Here is a 20,182-nt window from a genome sequence, read left to right as displayed (position 1 = left end):
GTGTGGCCGCGATCCTGAAGCTGAATAGGGACCAATTGCGGGGGTGGGGTCTCCAGGGGGCGGGGCAGGGGTCCAGGGAGTGGCCAAGGAGGAGTGGGTGGGAGAGGGGGCGGAGCCTGGTAGGGCTAGGGTCCTTGGGGCGGGTTGGGGAGCCGCGTGGTTTGTCTCCGAGGGCGAGGTTGGGCGGGACTGGGTCCTGGGCGGCGAGGCCGGGGTGAAGGGGTTCAGAAGCGTTTGTCTTTAACCAGGCCATTCCTCAGCGGCTTCCTGCGAGCCAGAACCGGCCCAGGTTAGCCTGGGGACCCCACGCCCTTGCGGAGCGTCCCCCACCCCTGTCCCGCCCTCCTGGCCTTTCACATCTCTTTTCCCAGCTCCGCCTCCACCCTTCCTCCCAGCCCACAAGGCCAAAAGACCCTGCCATCTGCCTGCTGGGCGAGTGGTCCCCGCTCCTCCCCACAATTAAACCCTTCTCTCCCCTCCCCACCTCCTGAGCCACCCGCGGCTGCTGGAGGCCAAGTTACCCACCAACTCTGCCTGAACCAGGACCTGGACCTCTGCCTCCACAGGAGGCAGAATTGACCACAGCCCCCTGCGACCCCACTGGAGTGGGGCAGGCTCCTACCCACCTCCAGGAGCCTTACCAAGAAAGGCTTCCCAGGCCACGATTCTCCACCCACTGCCTGCTGTCTACATCTGCCACAGCCCCTATTTTGCTTCCATGTCCTTAAAACAAGTTATGTAGTGTTTTAAAAAAGAATCAATACTATAAGTACCCAGCTTGAGATCCCAAAGAAAGACCCCTAGCTTCTAACAATGTGCATGGTTTGCATCTTTTGAACTGTCTAAAAAGATGTGTGCTCCTGCACTTCAATTTTCCAAATGGTGCAGCTGAGATGGCACCCATGTGCCCTGGCACTCTCCTTAATTCCATCTTCCCTGCCTGTGTTAGTGGTAGATCTCTGGGCTCCCCACTGGGAGGGGACCTGTGCTCTGAGGGGTCTACCCAGGCCCACCTTACTGGACCCAGCAGGTCTGCCCTGCTCCTCACTGCTCCTGCCAGCCCTTGCTTAGAGTTACACCCTGTTTAACTGCCAGTCTGCTGATGCCAAGATGGACCTCGCTGCAGCCTAATGGTCATGGCCATTGGCCATTCCTGTCCCCACGTATGAGAACTCTTCATGCCTTTGCACGTGATCGATCCATCAGTCTCTGCTGAAGTGAGTTCTACAGTCCAGCTTACACACAAATGTATTTTTTTGAGCCAGTAATACATTCTTGGGCTTCCCTGGTGGCTCAGTGGTAAAGATCCTGCCTGCCAATGCAGGAGATGTGGGTTCAATCTCTGGGTTGGGAAGATCCCCTGGAGAAGAAAATGGCAAGCCACTTTATTCTTGCCTGGAGAATCCCATGGACAGATGAGCCTGGTGGGTTACAGTCCAGGGGATCGCAAAAGAGTCGAACACGACTTAGCAACTAAACAACAAATATATTCTCATGATCTAGACATCAGAAAGCACAGCAAACTCAGTTTGACTGGATGACTCCTAACAATCCACCAGTTTTCCTGAGAATCCTCACAGACATATGTGGATTACTGTCCCCTGCAGCTCTCTGGTGTGTGGAGCACCCTAGCCCACAGACCCTTTCATATGAGCACTTTCCCGAGGAGATGGTCTCAGTCACTGTGATTCGCTCTTCCCTTGGCCCTTCCTGGGAGCACGTCTCTCCCCCTCAGCCCACTTCTCCCTGGGTTGCTGCTCTCTCACTGCCACCGCAGGAGTCCTTTATCTAGGAGATCAGAGATAAGCCCCCTGTGGACCGCCCATCTGTCCCATAGCTTCTGGCTTTGCCTGTTGGTCCTTCAGACAGAGCATAGGTGGGATTCCTGGCTTCTCGAGTCTTCTCATAGTTCTGTTCGTTGTTGGACGACACAGTCTCTCGTTTCTGCTCTTGTTCGATTGCACAGCCTTCATTTCTGCACCGACATCTTTGACCTTTTGGAAGTCTGTGCTGGGGGCTGATGTGAGATAAAGATGGTTACCAAGGAAGCGTCCCACTGACACTTCTTCCCTCCCGGGGTTCCTTCTTTGTTAAAGTTTGATAGCCTCAGCTCTGTTCCTGCTGTTTTTAATTCCTATACTTTTATAGAAGGTTTAATACCTCCAAGGATCTGTATTCCCTGCCCTGGACCTTTTTATCAGAGCTTTCCTGGGGTGATTCAGGTTTGTTTTTCTGCGCAAGCTTCCAAGTGTCCCCTCCCTCCTCAAAAACAGTGTTAGTATTTGTGGGGGGAGGGGAGTACCCAATTCTGGCAGGATGGCCTCTCTGCAGTATCAGATTTACACTTTTTTAGTCTCAGTGCAACACTGCAGGGAAAGAAAAAATCAGAGTGAGGGTGGAAGCTGGAGGGAGATGTGGACAGGCAGGGACCCAGGGGGTTTCTGGATATTTCCTTGCGGATAAGAAGAAGGAAGAGAAGGGGATCTCTAGAGGGTTTTGCAAGGTTTTCACTTTAAGTTGCCATCAGCTGCGATGGGCAAATGTACAGGAGAGGTAGTTTGGGAGTGGGGCTGGGGGTTGATTTTGGATATTTGAGAAGGTGCTGAGAATGGCGCTCAGAGCAGCACTGGGAGCTGGGAGAGGCACTGGGAAGTCGGGTTGGATTCAGTGACCCTGGTGGGGGAGAAGCCAGGCACATGAGCAGGAAGGCGGCAGAAAGTGAAGTGGGGAGCAAAAGCAGACTGGTGATTGCAAAAGGAGGGGTCGGGCTGGGTATGGGGTTTCTTTTGGGGGGCTGACAAAAATGTCCTAAAACCGCGGTGAGGGTTGCACAACCCTGTGGATGGACCAAAAACATTGAATTCTACATAATAAATGGGCAAACTGCATGGTGTGTGAATTCTATCTCGATAAAACTGTTTTTAAAAAGGGGAGGGGTTTAAGGGACCACCAGGTTTGTTTAGCATCAGTGGAGCAGACAGGAGTGGTCTCAGCGGGTGACGGGGGAAAGATCCCAGAGGGAGCTGGGTTCGGGAAGGGAGACAAGGGGGGCGCTGTGCTGTAAAGGGGGATGGGGTGGGGAAGATGCTGGCCAGACTGGCAGAGAAGGGCAGAGAGGCGGCTTCTCTCTTTGATCAGAATGTCCCTGAGCAGGCAAGGGGGTAGACATCGGTGGCCCAGACGGTGGCTTCAGAAGGAGACGGACCAGCTACCAAACAGCCAGCCAGGCAAGAGGGTGGACATCTTCCTCCCGGGGACACGGGGGCTAGTCATCAGGTGAGGGGACAATGGTGAAGACACTGGTGGCCGAGAAGGGAGAGTCCCAGGAGCGCAGGCACCACCCTGGCATCACTAGGACCCTTGGCCCACGTGGCTGCTGCGGCCAGACACGTGGGTCTCAGCTCTTAAGATACAGCAGGGCCTGCTGAGAGTGCGGCAAAGGCCAATGTCTGGGGAGGTGGGGCTGGCAAGTCAGCAGAGCCAGAGTGGGGCGAGGGGCCTGGATGAACGGCGTTCCCAGCAGCCTGAGAGGATGACGGGGGCTTCAGGCCGAGGTTGTGCCCAGGGAGCGGGGGTCACTGCAGGGGCCCGAAGATGGAGGCCCAGGAGGGGTCCCGTGGAGGCAGGTCAGAAGAGAGAACCAGCAGGAGCAAGGGAGGCATCGGTGCCACCCTGCCACATGATTTGCTCTTCCACTCCGGAGTCCTTCGAAGTGCTTCTCAGTCGCCGTTTTCTTACTGTTTTCAGACCTAACTGAATTTTCTCATCATACGTGGTCTGCGTGATCCCGGCTCTGAGTAACTGAGGTTGCTCCTGTGGCCTGTTTTGTTTTGTTTTGTTTTCAATTTTGATCAGTGTTCTGTGCTTTAAAAGAGCATCTGTCCCTGTGCTTCCCTGATGGCTCAGTGGTAAAGAATCCGCCTGCCAGTGCAGGAAGACATGGATTCGATCCCTGAACTGGAAGATACCACATGCCTCAGGGCAACTGAGCTCACGCACCACAACTACCGAGCCTGTGCTCTAGAGCCTGGAAACCGCCAACTACGGAGCCTGTGCACCCTAGAGCCTGCGCTCTGAAGCAAGAGAAGCCACCGCAACGAGCGCCCAAGCACCACAACTAGAGATTAGCCCCTGCTCGTCGTGACTAGAGAAGCCCGAGCAGCAGCTAAGACCCAGCACGGACAAAAATACATCATAAACATTAAGTTTAAAAATACAGAAAAGAACGCCTGTTCCTGCTTCTGAGCTGCCTGCTGGGGAGCACGGACTTAACCTCCCGGGGTCCCCTCTCGCCACGGTTTAGGGCTGCACTGTGCAGATTCCTCCAGATCAAAGGTTACACCCGAATGTCTCTTCCTGTCCTTTACTTGCAACTTGCATTTTATCCTGGAGTTGAAGTCTTTTAACCAGGTCAGAAGTGGGTTTATTTAAAAGCCCAGTCTCGTAACTGTCCTGATGAGTCCATAAGGGTTTATTTGGATGCCTATTATTTGAGATTCTGAGCTCTATTTTGCATTACTTATTCTGCTTTTTCTAACTTTCCTTTTCTGTATTTGTTCTGCCTGTTTTTTGTTCCATTCTCCCCTCTACACTCTAAGAGTGTTAACATAAGTACTCACTATAGTTGGTTGCCCTGGTGGCTCAGACAGTAAAGAGTCTGCCTGCAGTGTAGCACACCCGGGTCGGGAACATCCCCTGGAGAAGGAAATGGCACCCCACTCCAGTATTCTTGCCTGGAAAATCCCATGGACCAAAGAGCCTGATGGGTTACAGTCCATGGGGTTGCAAAGAGTTGGACACGACTGAGCGACTAACACAGATAACCCAAAGGTAATCCCCTGGGGCTTCCCAGGTGGCGTTAGTGGTAAAGAACCCACCTGCCAATGCTGGAGACATAAAAGATGCAGGTTTGATTCCTAGGTTGGGAAGATCCCCCAGAGGAGGGCATGGCATTTATTTTTATTTTATTAAGCTTGACCCAAACATGGCATCTTTGTGATTCTTTTTTAATTTTTGGCTGTGCAGCATGTGGGATCTTGGTTCCCAACCAGGGGTCAAACCTTCACACCGTGCAGTGGAAACACAGAGTCCCAACCACTGGACCGCCAGAGAAGTCCCAGCTCTAATTCTTTTAAATCTCTGAGATTAGGCATTTAAAAGAATTTTACCCAGATATGTGTCAGTTTCTCTGCTGATGTATCTCTTGGGTATAGTTTTCTTGTTTTCTGAAATATTCTTGTAGAGAAGATCTGCAAGTGGTAAGCATTCTTAATTTTTGTTCCTGTGGATATTCTTTTTTTTTCTCTCTCTCTCTCTTGATGGGCATGCTGGGGACAAAACCCAGGATCTCATTCAAGCCAACAGGTATCTTTTCTCTTGAGTAATTGTTTTTCAAGTTGTACACAAGATCCCTGGTTTTCTGTTACTTTCTTTCAGCGTTGGAGGTGGTATCTGACTCCACAGTCTTCCAGCTTCCCTTGCTGCTTTAGTCCGTCACTGTTTTGTAGGTCATCTCCTTTTCTGTGGCTGTTTCACATTTCCCAGGCTCCTCTGCCCATGGGATTCTCAGGCAAGAACACTGGAGTGGGTAACCATTCCCTTCTCCAGGAGATCTTCCCAACCCAGGGATTGAACCCAGGTCTCCCACCCTGCAGGCAGATTCTTTACCATCTGAGCCACCAGGGAAGCCCCATGTTTGGGGCAAGGACGCTTTTTTATTCATCCTGCTGATGATTTATGGTTTGTCACTTTCTGGAAGAATTCTCAGCGTTGTGTCTTCTCATTGTTCTCTTTCCCTGTCTGTCTTAGAACTCAGCCAGGTAATTCTTACCATTCGAGTTGTCATATTTTCCATGTGTTTAGCTGAATTCTGGATAATTTCTCCACAGCTTTCGATTTACTGATTCTCCTTTAAGCTGTATCTAATTGTTGGAGACAACTTCTACAGTAGGTTGAACAGTGGTCCCTAAAAAGATAAAAAGTTCCCATCCTAATCTCTGGAACTGTGAATGTGACTATTTGGAAAAAGAGTCTTTATAAATGTAATTAAGTGAAGGAAACTGCAAAGAGATGATAGTGGTCTAATGCAATGACAAATGTCCTTAGAAGAGAAGAGCTGGAGAGAAGAGACCTTGTGGAGACAGGAAATGGAGCCTCGAGGGATGCAGCCACAAGCCAAGAGGAGCCCCAGAAACTGCAGGAGGCGAGCAAGGACCCTCCCCTAGACCTTCAGAGAGTCTGTGGCTCCTGTTGACACCTTCATGTCAGACGTCTGGCCTCCAGAACTGTGAGAGAAGAACCTTCTGTTGTTCTAAGCCCCCTGGTCTGCAGCACTTTGTTACAGCAGACCCAGGAAAGTAACAGAACGTCCGATGCTGTTTTGACTGGTCTCTTGGGTCTTTTACATTTTTCATAAACTTTCAACTTTAGAATAATTTTTAGATTTGCAGAGATAGCATCAGGAGTTCCAGGGCAGGCCTTGTCCAAGCTTCCCCAAATGCTGACATTTCATATCCCCACAGTGCATCTGTCCCAGCTAAGAAACCAACGCTGGGGACACTGCGATGAGCTAAACAGTAGATTTTATTTGACTTTCACCAGTTTTTCTACAGATGTCTCTTCTGGTCCAGGATTCCACAACTGCATTCAGTCAGTCTGAGCTAGGACAGCTCCTCTGTCTCTTGTTTTCCATGACCTGACAGTTTTGAGGTGTCCCGACCAGCTCTTTTGTGGCACATCCCACATTCTCATTGCTTTTTATCCCATCTTGTTTTGTACTCAACTGTGCTAATTCTAGTTATCCTTAGGGATTAGGTTCAGGCAGCATTCCCGGGTCCCCTGTCATCTCTGTATGGAGTTTGTTCTTTGCCATCCTAGTGGGAATGCTGTCATTTGGGGCTGGAGGTGCCAGCCTCCCAACCCACATTCTGGCTGGACATTCTTGGGGGAGACAGAGCAGGGAATGGGGTGTGGCTAGGGGGTCTGACTTTCCCTTTGCCTTGGGCTCTCCAGGAGTTCACTGTCTTACAGCAGAAAGAGCTTTCAGAGTTTCAGACTTGGCCAAGCAAGTGCTTTCCTTCCAGAAGCCTTTGAGGGTTGATCAGACTGCTTGGTGAGACCTCACCGATCTCTATGTGTAATTCCCAACTAAAATTTGCTGGACACAGACAATCCAACACCCTTAGAACTAGATTGCCAGCTCCCACCCCGATGGGTGCATACGGCCCTGCCCTGAGTCCCATCTCGGTAAATGGTAGCTCAAGCCAGAGGTCTTGGATCGTCCTTGATTCTTTTATTTCTGTTTCACCTACATCCAGAGCAAGTCTGGTGAGTTCTCCAACACAGCTGGGATCTGACCACTGGGATGACCTCACCTGCTGCCCAGCCTTCTCGTGTCCACCATCCCTGCTCCCTGGCCTGACTCCTCTCTCGACCCCGGGCTCTGACCATCCCCCAGTTCTCTGCTCCCCTTCTCAGGTCTGTTTTTCTCTTTCTCCTCACTGCCCATGCTGACCCATGCATCACTGCACTCTGAGCCCACTGCTTCCTGGGAACCATCTTCCCCAGCCTGGTCCCTCACAATCTCCCAGGGGCCAAATCAGAGGTCTGCTGGGAAGCACCCTGGGGGCCTTCAGCGGTCCCCTCTCCCCCACCTCACTGCTGCTCAACCACTCCTCACACTACCTGTGGGGTGCTGCATGCCTTTGACCTGGCTAGTCACCCCAGCCTGCCTCCATTCACCCCTGGGGCCCCTCTAGGCCAGGGGCTTTGGGTGCCATCTGGCTCACATCCCAGGGCTGGAAGTCCCCAGGCCCACCTCCAGAAAGCTTCAAGAGGTCCCCTTTGCTCTCCGTCCCTATGGCTCCCACCTGGGTCCAAACCCTGAGCCCCATCTGCTTGGCTGACCAGTGGTTGCCTCAAGGGACCTTGAAGCCAGGGAGTATCAGCATGAACAGAGTGCAGGCTCTGGCGCCCACAGCGCCCCCTGCCCCCACCTCCAGTGCCACCTGCTTAGAGGCTGTTGTCAGTCCTGGCCAACGGCCGCCCCTCACCACTGGGCTTGGCCCTTACAGCTCCCACCACTGAGACCCTGATCTCACCCCTCACCATTCTGCCCCGACCAGGCACCTCTCTGCCCCCACCTTCCTCGCTGTCTGTTCCGACAGCATCTAACTCTGTAGCTACATGGTCCATGCCTTTATTGCCGTCTCTCTTTTGAATGGAGGCTCCGGGTGGGGGGCAGCGTCCACCTGGGCTTCATCCGCCGCCGCGTCTCCAGGGCCCGCCCTCAGCGCGCGCTCTGTCAGACAGAGGTAGTAGCTAAAGGAATGAACCAGGGCCGCCGGCCCCTCCAAACTCACTCAGCTTTGCGGGGCTTGGGGCTCGGGGCCTCTGCCGTGTCATATTCCCGCACATCCTTCAGCTCCCGCACCTGGCCCGTCAGCACTTTGGCAGCAAAAGCCACGATGTACTGTGGGAGGGGAAGGCAGAGGTGAAAAGAGAGCCCTGCGCCTCCTGACCGCTGTCTGCTCCTGCCACAGGTCCTCTGCCCCTTGCCTAACGTGGCCTTCTCACTGGACCTGTGTGAGAAGGGCCTGCACCTGGAGGGCTCCTCAGGGACGGGGACCGGAACAGGACAGGCGTCTGAGGAGGGCCAGGTGGGGAGGCGTTGTGGGCGTTCACTCACCAGGAACCAGTAGAGGTTCATGAGGGTGAGCAGCAGCAGGAGCACGTTGAAGAAGAAATAGAAGGGGATGTCAGGCACCGACCGCAGGCTGCAGTAGCTCGTGGCATACAGGACCTTGAGCGGGAACCAGTAGAGGCGGAACCAGAACCTGCAGGAGGGAGGGGAGGCTGTGGGGGAGAAGCGGAGGATGGCCGCACCCCGTGCCTGACCTGTCCCGGCTGGAATCATCCATCTGTCCCTGTCTCCTTACCCCATCCTTGTTCATTCCTGCCCATCTGTCTCCTTTCCTGCTCTGTCCTTTCCAGCCCACTTGCTTCTTCCCGACTCTCACCGTCTACTGCCCTGCCAGGCCCTGCCCACCCCACCAAGCCCCACCTGCTTCCCCGGCCTGGCCCTGTCCCTTCCCACAAGCCCTACCCAGTCCCCAGCTGGCCCCACCCACTTCCCTGCTGGGCCCACCCCGTCTCTAGGACCCGCATTCTCCTTGCTCGGCCACGCCCACCCTTCTAAACCCCACCCTCTTCCCTGCCGGGCCCACCCCGTCTCTGGGACCCGCTTTCTTCTGGCTTGGCCACGCCCACTCATCTAAACCCCACCCCCTTTCCGACCTGACCTCGCCCGCCTCCTCCCCTCACCAGCTGAGGCAGAAGCTGAGGCAGCCCAGGTCGGCAGCCAGGGCGTGCAGCCTATGGTGGGCGCCTCCGCGGGACTTGAAGTAGACATTGAGCTTGGTGAACTCCAGCTGTACGTCACTGATGTCATGCAAGAAGAGCACAAGGATGCCCACCTTGTGGTACCTGGGGAAGACAGCGGGAGAGCAGAGAGGACCAGTTATATAGGATCCTACTCACACCCAGGCTCCCAAGCACAGGCCCCCCTGGCCGCCCCCCTCAGGCTTCCTGTGGGCGGGTTCAGAGCCATCCTCCCTGGCCCGGCTGCCCTGCCCATCCCTTCACGGGGCTAGGTCAGCAGTAGCACCCAGACCAAGTCCACCCCGTGGCAGCCCCACCCAGGCCCTCACCCTATCCCTCGTGACTCAGGAACCTCTCTGGAAGTACTTTCTCTGATCCTTCCTCACCTCCTGACGGGTAACCTCACCCGTGACCCCTGACCCCTCTGTAACCCCTAACCCTCACATGTCCAGGACCCCTCAAACTTTAAACACGACTGCCTCGCTGATGTTCCCAGGTTTACACATTTAACCTGAACACGGCCACAATCTGCAGGCTTGCCTAAGACGGGTTGGGTCCCCACCAGGATCTGCAGAAGCCTGGAGCCCCACTCCCAACCCCTCACAGCTGCATGGCCCAGCAGCCTGAGTCCAGCCTGGATGTGGCCGTGTGCCTCGGTCACGTCTCCGTCCCGACTCTGTCCTCCTGACAGCTCAGGCTCCCAACAGTCATAGGCTGTGCTCACCACCTAACATCCCTGGTGTTCCTGGAGCCTTCCTTCACCGCCCTTCAGTCTCTGCTCACCTGTCACCCCCAACCCCCTGCACCTAACCTCACCACCTCAGCAGTCCTCATCTTTCCACTCGAATTTTCCAGTTATCACCTTCAGATAAATGTGGGGCTTTTTTGGGGGGGTGAGGGGATGTTATCTGACTCTACCCTCTAGAGCAGGGCTGTCTGATAGAATTTTCAGGAATGATAGGAATGTTCTAAACCTGCACTGTCTGAGACCCAGTCACCAGCTACAGAGTCACCAGCCACATACTGGCGCTGAAGTACAGAATGTGTGATTTTATTTGTTTAATTAACATTAACAAGGCCACCTGTGGCCAGCAGCTACTGTGCTGGAGGGCATGGCTAGTCCAGTAGGAATAGAATATGAGCTGTATATGTCGTCATTTTTTAATTTTATTGAAGTACAGTTGATTTACAATATTGTGTTAATTTATGCTGTACAGCAAAGTGGTTCAGTTTTATATATATATGTATTTTTATATATATAAAGGCTTCCCTGGTAGCTCAGCTGGTAAAGAATTCACCTGCAATGCAGGAGACCTGGGTTCGATCCCTGGATTGGGAAGATCCCCTGGAAAAGGGAATGGCAACCCACTCCAGTATTCTTGCCTGGAGAATCCCATGGACAGAGGAGCCTGGCAGTCTACAGTCCATGGGGTGGCAAAGAGTCGGGCACAACTGAGTGACTAAGCACATTCTTACACATATGTATGTGTGTGTGTGTGTGTGTGTGTGTGTATTCTTTTCCATATTTTTCCATTAGGATTTATCAGAGTACTGAATATGGTTTCCTGTGCTATACAGTAGTAATCCTTCTATATGTAATTATTTACATCTGCTAATCCCAATTTCGTTTAAAATTTTCTATCAGCCACGTTAAAAAAAAAATAAAGTGGAAGAGATAAAATGAATTCTAATAATATATTCTAAATAATTCAGTATATCTGAAATCTTGTCATTCAAAATGTAAATGAGGTAACAAAGGGATTGCAAGGTATTTTCACTCTCCTTTGCCTTGGAATCAGAGTGGCTTTTACATATACAGCAGCTTGTGGCTTGGACAGGCTCTGCCTTGAAGCACCGTGACCACATGTGGTGGCCACAGCGGGTTCTGGAACATCAGGGTCTGTCTGTCGGGCTCATGGTCGCACCCCCAGCGGCACCTGCCACATGGCAGGTGTTCAGTAAACACTTGCTTTGTGACCTGGCCAAGGGTGCCATCTAGGAGAGGTCAGAGTGGCACAGATGGGGTGGGGGCAGGGGGGCCTCTGCACCTGTCTCACCCCATCACTTCAGAGTCTCTCTCCAGAAACCTCCCCCATGGACACTCCCATGCCTGACCCAAGGATCAGCCTCTGTCCTGTGCCAGCCTCCTGCCACTGCTCACGCCAGCACCCTCCACCCTCCTGTCTCCCCCTGGACTCACCGGAAGGCGTAAGAGGAGACGATGAGGACCAAGGTGACCACGTGGTGGACAAGCATGACCACTGAGTCCTTGCGCCAAGCATCCAGGTACAGTGTGGCATAGATGGAATGGCCGTAGAAGCTTCCCTGTAGTAGGTAGGCCACTGCAATGTCCCGTGGCACTGCCATGCCCGTCTTCCAGTCTGGGGAGGGCCGCACCGTGCCGTCAGGGACTCACAGGGCCTCTGGGACCCCCAAGTGACCCCACTCACCCCCTCACGCCAGGGGGGTGCCACGTGTCTCTGTAGGTGTGCTGGTCACTGGCCTTCTGTTACGCACTCTCCACCCATCATTAAGAATAGGCATTACCGTTTAGACCAATTCTAGATCTACAGAAAAAGGTGCTCCTACCCTCAAATTGACTCCTACAAGTCCATCCTAAAGGAAATCAACCCTGAATATTCATTGGAAGGACTGATGCTGAAGCTCCAATACTTTGGCCACCTGATGCGAAGAACTGACTCATTGGAAAAGACCCTGATGCTGGGAAAGACTGAAGGCAGGAGGAGAAGAGGGTGACAGAGGATGAGAAGGTTGGATGGGATCACCGACTCAATGCACATGAACTTGGGCAAACTCTGGGAGATGGTGAGGGACAAGGAGGCCTTGTGTGCTGCAGTCCATGGGGTTGCAGAGAGTTGAACACGACTGACCGACTGAACTGCAGCCCTGGAATCAGTCCTGTGCAGAATTTCCAACTCTGCCCCAGGCCCCCTTCCTGTTTCTCTTACTCACCAGGCTTGCTCGAGACCCTCTCAGCAAATCCAGACTGATGGAGGTGCCCCTGCCTCGCTGTGCCGGCCAGTGCCTGTGAGTGTGGGTGCTCCCGCACAGCAGGCCCGGCTCCACCTCCCCTCCTCCTGTAGTACCCCCCGCCCACCCCCGACACACGCGCCCACCCACACTCCGGTCTTGAGCCTTCCCGGTGACTCCGACCCTCAGCTACTTCTACCAGCTCCCTCCTCCCCTCCTCAGCCCATCACCAGTCTCTGCCTGCACCCCCGACACATGCGCCCACCCACACTCCGGTCTTGAGCCTTCCCGGTGACTCCGACCCTCAGCTACTTCTACCAGCTCCCTCCTCTCCTCCTCAGCCCATCACCAGTCTCTGCCTGATCTGACCTAGAACTCCAGGCTGTGCCGTGCTGTCTGCAGCTCCTCCTCTGTTCACCGCACCCCTGAAATGGCCTCCGCGGGCTCCATCCCAGGCCTCCTGTTCCCACCCTCTGCCTCCATGACTTGGAGCTAGACTCAGGTCCCCCTGGAGCCCTATCCCCTAGCTGCCTCCTCTGCTGCCTCCTCCAGTGACAAGCCTTCGCCTGTGCCCCAGCCCCTCGTGCAACAGAGATCCACGTGGGCCCCTCTCGGAGGGTCCCTCCTTGGTCCCTGCCCCCACCCCCGCCCTGGACCAGGCACTGCCATCTCCTCCCAGCACTGCCCCAGCTTCCCGGCCTCCAGAGCCAGTTCCTGACTGCCTGACGGTCCGTTCTCCCCGCAGCCACCTCAATGGCTGGGAATACACAGACCCCATGACCTGGCAAGCCCACTCGGCCTACGGCCAAGGGAAATGAAGACAGGGGCCCTTTATACCCATGTTCATGGCAGGAAAGGGGAGGAGCCCCAGTGCCCGTCAGCAGGTGAAGGGATGCACAAAATGGGATAAATTCACACAGTGGAATATTGTGCAGCCACAAAAAGGAAAGAAACATTAACACACTACAATGTGGATAAACCTCAAAAACATTATGCTGAGTAAAAGAAGCCAGACACAAACTAGTCACAGATAATCACAAACCAATGATTCCATGTAGAAGAAATGAGCACAACAGGCAAATCCGTAGGGACTGAAAGCAGATTAGTGCTTACCTGGGGCTGAGAGAGGGAGGATGGGGAGCTGCTAATGGGGATGGGTCTCCTTTGGGGCAAGATGGAATGTTCTGGACAGACATGGTGCTTGCACAACACTGACTGTGTAACTGCCACTGAATTGCTTGCTCACTTCAAAATGGTGAATTTTGAAAAATTGTGCTAAAAGTATATATAACATAAAATGTACCATCTAGGCCACTTTTAATTTCAGTAGCACTAGGTATATTCACAGTGTTGTGCAACCAATCCCCAAACTCTTTCCATGTTGTAAAACTGAAACTCTGTTCCCACTGGATACTCCCATTGCTCCCCCTCCCCCAAACCCCAGTCCCCCACCATCCTACTTTCTGTCTCTGTGGACTTGACAATCCTGTGCTGTGCTTAGTCGCTCAGTTGTGTCCGATGCTTCGTGACCCCATGGACAAAGGAGCCCGGGAGCCTGGTGGGCTTCTCTGTCCGTGGGATTCTCCAGCCAAGAATATTGGAGTGGGTTGCCATGCCCTCCTCCAGGGGATCTTTCCAACCCAGGGATCAAACCCAGGTCTCCCGTGTTGCAGGTGGATTCTTTACCATCTGAGCCATCAGGGAAGCCCATGAATACTGGAGTGGGTAGCCTATCCCTTCTCCAGGGGACTCTTCCCAACCCAGGAATTGAACCGGGGTCTTCTGCATTGCAGGCAGATTCTTTACCAACCTAGCTATCAGGGAAGCCCTAAGTGCCTCATATAAGTAGAATCACACAATATTTGTCTTTCTGTGACTGGTTAAAATCCATTGATTCTGGGAATTCCCTGGGAGTCCAGTGGTTAGGACTCTACACTTTCATTGCTGGTGGCATGGGTTCAATCCCTGGCCAGGGAACTAAGATCCTGCAAGCCACATGGTACAGCCAAATAAATTAATAAATAAAATTAAATAGTTGATTCTTTGTTATGTGTAACTAATTAAAAGAATGCCAAACACCCGACAGATCACTCACCCTCAACTTTAACACGCCCAGGGCTCCCGAGACTCGGCAGCCGAACTCACAGTCTTAGGAGGCTCTCTCAGCACGTTGTGGGTGCAGGCACGTAGCAGCGCTGCAGTCAGCAGAGGGAGCCCCCCACCCCGCACCTGCCAGGTGCCTCTGTCCCTCTTGAGAAGGAAGGGACATAGAGGCGCCCTCTGTGGAAACTGGACACCCACTTTTCCACCTATCGCATAGGCAAGGCTGGTACAGTGGGGAGCGAGTATCCCCTCTCCAGCCTTGGGCCCCGGATCTGGGGTAGAGGGAAATGGGAAGCAGATAATTCCCCATCCGGGCTGCGTCTGTACCTCCTGGCACATTTGGAGGGGGGCAGTCCAGGGACCTCTGACCTTGTCTCCACACACACTCCCTTGCTGCTCTGGACTCTCCACATCACCGTCGCCTCATCCCCCTCCTCGATCTCCAGGATCAGTTCCTGGTCTCCCCAAACCTGCCCCACCTCCACCCCACTAGACCCCAGCATCAGCCCCACCTTCCTCCGCTCTCACACTCACCTCCAGTTTGGCAGTGAATCCTATCAATTCTGCTTTCAAAAAATTTCTTAATGATATGATCTCTCTCTCTCTCTCTTTTTTAGATTTGGTCATGCTGAGCGGCATGCGGGATCTTAGTTCCCGACCAGGGATCAAACCTGTGCGCTGTGCAGTGGAAGCAGAGTCCTAACCACTGGGCAACCAGGGGGAATCCCCTTAAAACAGTTCTTAACCACTTCTCTCCCTGCTTCAACCCTGTTCTGGCCACAGACACCAGCTCCCGCCCTCAGCCCCTCAAGTCATCCTGTCGATGCCCCCGCTTCTGCTCTCCGCCCTCTGGTTAAGGCCCCCAGTGCCCCTGCCCCAGCTTACTGGGCTCCTTGCTGTTTCTGATTAGCCAGTAGCGTGTCTGTCTGACAGTAGCCTTTACATCTCCTATTTGCCCCCGGCTCCTCCCAGTCCCCACACAGAAGTCACCTTTGGCGGGACCATTCCCATCCCTGTGGCCTCCCTGGTGGCTCAGACAGTAAAGAATCTGCCTGCAATGCAGGAAACCTGGGTTCAGTCTCTGGATCAGCAAGATTCCCTGGGGAAGGGAATGGCTACCCATTCCAGTATTCTTGCCTGGAGAATTCCATGGACAGAAGAGCCTGGTGGGTTATATATAGTCCATGGGGTCACAAAGAGTTGGACACTAGCTAACGCTTTCCCCATCCCTGTAGAAAATGCCCTTCTTCCCACCTCCCAGACACCCCATATCCCCTCTCCTCTCCTCACTCAAGATTTCTCGTCTGTACTTGTCACCATTAACAGACTTGCTATTTCATGGTCTGCTACCCCAAAACACAGGGGTAGGGCCCTTTCTCTGACCTGCCCAGTTGTGCCAGAACAGCACCTGGTACACAGTAGGTGCTCAATAAATGGGCACCCAAACAAGTAGCTAAATTGCAAGTGTGGTCTCACAGAATAATTTATGAGGAGGAGCCAGAGGCAAGTCCATGCCCAAAACTTTGAGAGAGTTCAATTACAGTTCATTCTCAGAAAATCAAATGACAACTAAAACCTCCCCCCAGGGATGCATGACATGGGAAAAGTGGCCCTGTGGACAGCAGGGTCCCAGAAAGACAGACACACAGGGCTTCCATGCTCAGCTCCCTGGTGCCACAGGAACCCTCTCAGGATGTTTATATCACACGGCAGGAAACACACCCATGCGTGTCCCAGACACATGGCCTGTGTGGTCAGCACAAGGGGAGCGAAGTCTGACCCTCACTGCAGACTGTTCTCTATCAGCCTGCCGGTTGGTGACAGACGACACTGCAGTCACCTTCCTGCCCACCCCCCACCCAGAGCTCAGGCCAGCAGACTTCCACATCGAATCCACCCAATGGATGCAGCCACTTCTCCTCACCTATACCTCCTTGCCAAGCTGGTCCAAGCCACACTGGTCTTTCGCCTGCCCTCTGGGCCCGGCTCCCCTTCTTACCCAGGATTCATCTCCTGGGAGCCAGAAGTTTCTTATAATCCACAAACCCACCCCATCTAGGATGAAACTCAAGCTCCTGCCCATCCTCCTCTCATCTTTACATATCAAGCTCATGCATGCCCCAGGGCCTTTCCACTTGCCGGACTGACTGCCAGGACCCACACAAGGGGTACCCCTCCTCTAGGATGTCTCCTTGTGTCCTGACACAGGGTCAGGTGCCCCCTTTCCTGGCCCACAGGCCCCTTGATCGCCATTGTCTCAGGGCTGATGTCCAGTATGGGAAGTCTCATGAGTGTCCATGTCCCGAATAGAGCCCTCCCCCAACCTGCCCCACCCTGGGAGGGGCCCTACCATAGAAAACGGAGGGTGGGTCGTGAAAGAAGGGGTAGTCAGTGCCGAAGAGCAGGTAGGTGCTGTAGCTCCAGGCGCCCAGGTAGAAGAGAAACTTCCAGGCGCTCTCAGGCATCTTGGCGGCATCTCTAGGCTGGAGGCGGCACCGCTTGGCTAGGGGCTATGGGTGAGAAGGTGGGTGGGCCATCAGCACTGGGGGCCCAGGTCCACTCCTCCAGGAAAGGGAAACCGAAGCCCAGGGACTCCAGGCCAGGTCCCCACAGCCTCCTGGAACGTAACCAGAGCCCATGAGTGCCTGCCAAGAGCTAAACTTAGTGCCCAGCTGTCCAGTCAGTGGCCTGGGGAGGGGAGTGATGGGGGAGACCTGAGAGGAAACGTGAGGGGAGGCTGTGAGCAGAGGAAGGGGACATGTAGGTGTAAAGCCAGGGAGATCGTGGGGTCAGTCCAGGGGACTGGGGGTGGGGGGGTCTCAATAGGAGCTGGAGGTATGACAGGGAGGAGGGAGGATTAAAGAGAAGATTTGGAAGGGGCGGTGGGGGTGAACCTGTGAAGAGAGCATGGAGGCAAATTTGGGGGCATTTGTGGGGGACACAGGAGGCTGGAATCCAGTGACCGCCAGGGGGAGAAACTTGAGGGGAAGGAGGTGCCTCAGAGGTGGAATCTGGGGAGACCTGAGAGGAACAAAGGGCTGTGGAAGATGGCGTAGGGATGTGGGGCAAGTCCTGGGAATGCAGGGCGACAAAGGAAGGGAGGATGCAGGAGAGGAAGAAAGAGGGTGAGGGAAAGGACATCAAAGATGGGACCTGGAGGGACATCGGGGAAGGCACAAGAGAAGTGGGGGCATGCAACGGTGAGACGTGGAGGAATCTAAGGGGCTCAGAGCCCCTGGAGTCCTGGGAGCAGAGCCTCAATCTCCCTGGGGGCGGGGCTCCACAGCGGCCGGCCAAGCCCCGCCCCCTTCCCGGAGGCGAGGCTGAGGGGGCTGGAGCACCAATAGTCGCCATGGAGACAGTTGGAGCCAGCTCCAGTAACCCCTGGCAACCAGACAACTGCCAAAAAGATGAGCTTTGGAGGACAAGGCAGCCCCTCCACCCGTTTCTGGGGAAGGGCGAGCCACAAATTTGGAGTGAGTGCCAGACCTCCGGGGATTCCAAAAGTGGGGGCGCTGTGACCTTGCTGTCCCCTGCCCAGCTCCCTCAGTAAGTGAGGAGGAAGCCTGCTCCAGCCTGGTAGTCCCAAACGGACCGTATCCCCTTCCCAGGCTCTGGTGTTCCTGGACCTCCCACCTCCCAGCTGGAAACTAGTAAGGTGGGGGAAGCCACAAAGCCAGACTGGGACCAGAGCTTACATATGGAGGGGCTCTCGTCATGCCTGCCGCCCCCTCCCTGGAGCAGGGTGGTGGCTGGGGTCTCTACCCATCATGTGGGTCAGATGGGGGTGGGGACAAGCAGCCTTGACTTAACAAGGGCCAGCCTCTTCCCCGCCAGCAGAGAAAGGCCCCTTTGTTGGCTCTGGGCACTCTGTCCCTGCACCCCCTGCCAGCTCTGGTCAGACGGGCGGAGTGATCCTTGCTGGTCCTCAGGGGAGTCACAGCCCAGCGATGAGTCCAAACGCCTTCCCACAAGCTCCCACAGCAGCGACCCCTCCCCAAGGAAGGGAGGGAGTCCAGGCACCAATGTCACCCCCGGTCACTCTCCAGGTGGGGGAGGTGGCCTTCCCAGGCTCGCCGGAAATTCAGTAGTTCGGTCGCGACCCCTTGGGGGCCATACAGTCCAGCTTTGAGGACCCAGGCCGCGCGATCTCTCCCAAAGACTGAGAACGCGGCGTCGTCAGGGAGCCCCGGGTTTTGCAGCCCTTGATCAGAGGGTGGCGCTGATTCCAGAGAGACGAGCTACAGCGACCGGGCAGCTCCGGCCTCTTCCCCGTAGCAGCGGACAAGCCAGTCCCACCGCCGCACCGACCCAGGACACCAATACGGTTCGGAGAGCACCCCCCATGACCCGGAGAAGCAAAGCGCAGAAGGCCCCTGTGCGCCGAACCTTCTCCTCCTGTGTCCTCCGCTCCTCGGTCTCCGGCTCCACCGGGTCCGAAAGACTGCGCAGCAGCCAAGGCCCTCCCACCTCCCGGGGCCTCCTTGTGCTTCACTGACCGAATCGGTTCCCCATCTTGAACACCCTACCCGATTCGGGGTCCCCACGTCCCACGCTTCCCCGGCCCAGTCACACCCCCGCATCCACCCCCACTCCCACCCCTTCCTGACCGATAGGGCACGCGGCGGCCCACGATTCCGCGGCCCGAGCTCCTCCAGCCCGGGGGCCCCCATGTCCTAACCCCCAGCAGCACTGACCCGAAAGAGGCGCGAGGTGGCCGCCGAGCGCAGCACGGTCCAGCCGAGCGCGCCAAGGGCCAGCAGCAGCAGCTCGGGCGGCGCCAGGTGCGCGTGCTCAGCCAGGCCGCGGCGAGCAAGCCCCCAGCCGCAGTCCGCGCAACCCCGCGCCGCCGCCAGCGCGCTGCCCCAGCCCCGCTGCACCAGCTGCGCGTAGCTCGGCATGGGCTCGGGCCCCGCCGACCCCGCCGCCGCCATGCCGCCGCTCCCGGACGCCCCGGCAGTCTGCGCCCGCCCACGGTGGCCGCCGGAGCCGCGCGCCCCGCGTCACGCGCTGCAGTTGGGCCGGGGGGCGCGCTGGCGGGAGTTCTTGGGACGAAGGGGCGGGACCGGCGCTAGCTCCGCCCCGCAGGGACCGGGCGCGGCGTTTACGATTTCGGGGCGCGCGGTAGCTGGGTCCCCCGGAGGCAGCGGCGGCGTCGACCTCCGGTGTACAAGTCCCGGCGTTGTCGCGCCGCGTCCTGGAGGCGGGCCAGCGCTCTGGCTCATTTTCCAGTGGAGGAAACCCAGGCGCGGGAGGGCGGGGTAGAGATGGAACGGGCATCTGGCCTGCCGCCCGCCAGGCCTGAACCCAAGAAGGTCCGGAGCGGCCCTGTGCCCCCATCCCTCGTCCCCGCTCGCATGCCCTTGCTCACCCTGGGCCCCTTCACCCCACCAGGCTGTGTCCCCGACATGGGGCACAGCGAACACCAGCAGGCCGCACCCGGGACCCGCGGTTCCCTTTCCCAGGCCCTCCAGCTTGTCTCTGTTGCCCTGTCCCACACTCACGCCTCACCACGTCCTGGCCTGAGGGCCACCTGCTGCTCTCCATGCCCCTGAGGACCCGGCAGGCCACTGCAGCAGGTTAACAGACCTTCAGGGAGGCCAAGGGAGTGGGTGCCCCAAGGTGTGTGGGGGGCCACTTGGGTTGAATCCAAACCACTGCTTCATTGGGACCACCCCTGGTGATCTTCCATTATCCACCCACCAGGCCC

The 20,182-nt window shown here is 55.6% G+C and overlaps 1 protein-coding gene across 3 annotated transcripts; it reads right to left on the bottom strand.

The window, feature by feature from the left end:
* Positions 1-126: 126 nt before the first annotated feature.
* Positions 127-19,652, bottom strand: CERS1 (ceramide synthase 1). 3 transcript variants are annotated; one of them, XM_070792474.1, is made up of 8 exons: positions 19,170-19,652; positions 16,823-16,982; positions 11,579-11,759; positions 9,322-9,483; positions 8,687-8,834; positions 8,361-8,470; positions 1,851-2,017; positions 137-267 (listed from the first exon to the last, which is right to left on the bottom strand). In XM_070792474.1, exons 1-8 carry the CDS (start codon positions 19,404-19,406, stop codon positions 257-259), a joined length of 1,176 nt encoding a protein of 391 aa, XP_070648575.1. In that variant the 5' UTR covers positions 19,407-19,652; the 3' UTR covers positions 137-256. The 3 variants fall into 3 exon arrangements, with proteins under 3 accessions (XP_019818861.2, XP_070648575.1, XP_070648574.1); XM_019963302.2 differs by lacking the exon at positions 1,851-2,017 and having other exon boundaries at positions 127-267; positions 19,170-19,647; XM_070792473.1 differs by lacking the exon at positions 137-267 and having other exon boundaries at positions 1,467-2,017.
* Positions 19,653-20,182: the final 530 nt, after the last annotated feature.

Source organism: Bos indicus, chromosome 7, assembly GCF_029378745.1.
Source record: "Bos indicus isolate NIAB-ARS_2022 breed Sahiwal x Tharparkar chromosome 7, NIAB-ARS_B.indTharparkar_mat_pri_1.0, whole genome shotgun sequence".
NCBI classification, from domain to species: domain Eukaryota; kingdom Metazoa; phylum Chordata; class Mammalia; order Artiodactyla; family Bovidae; genus Bos; species Bos indicus.
The sequence above is the reverse complement of the archived record's forward strand: the minus strand, read 5'-3'. Positions and strand labels throughout refer to the sequence as shown.

Excerpts from the sequence above, each read along its gene's own strand:
- CERS1 (XM_070792473.1), bottom strand. The coding sequence starts at position 19,406 with ATGGCGGCGGCGGGGTCGGCGGGGCCCGAGCCCATGCCGAGCTACGCG. Across the intron at positions 16,983-19,169 it reads CCACCTCGCGCCTCTTTCGG|CCCCTAGCCAAGCGGTGCCG; the intron begins GTCAGTGCTGCT and ends TCTCACCCATAG. Across the intron at positions 9,484-11,578 it reads GTCTCCTCTTACGCCTTCCG|GTACCACAAGGTGGGCATCC; the intron begins GTGAGTCCAGGG and ends TGTCTTCCCCAG.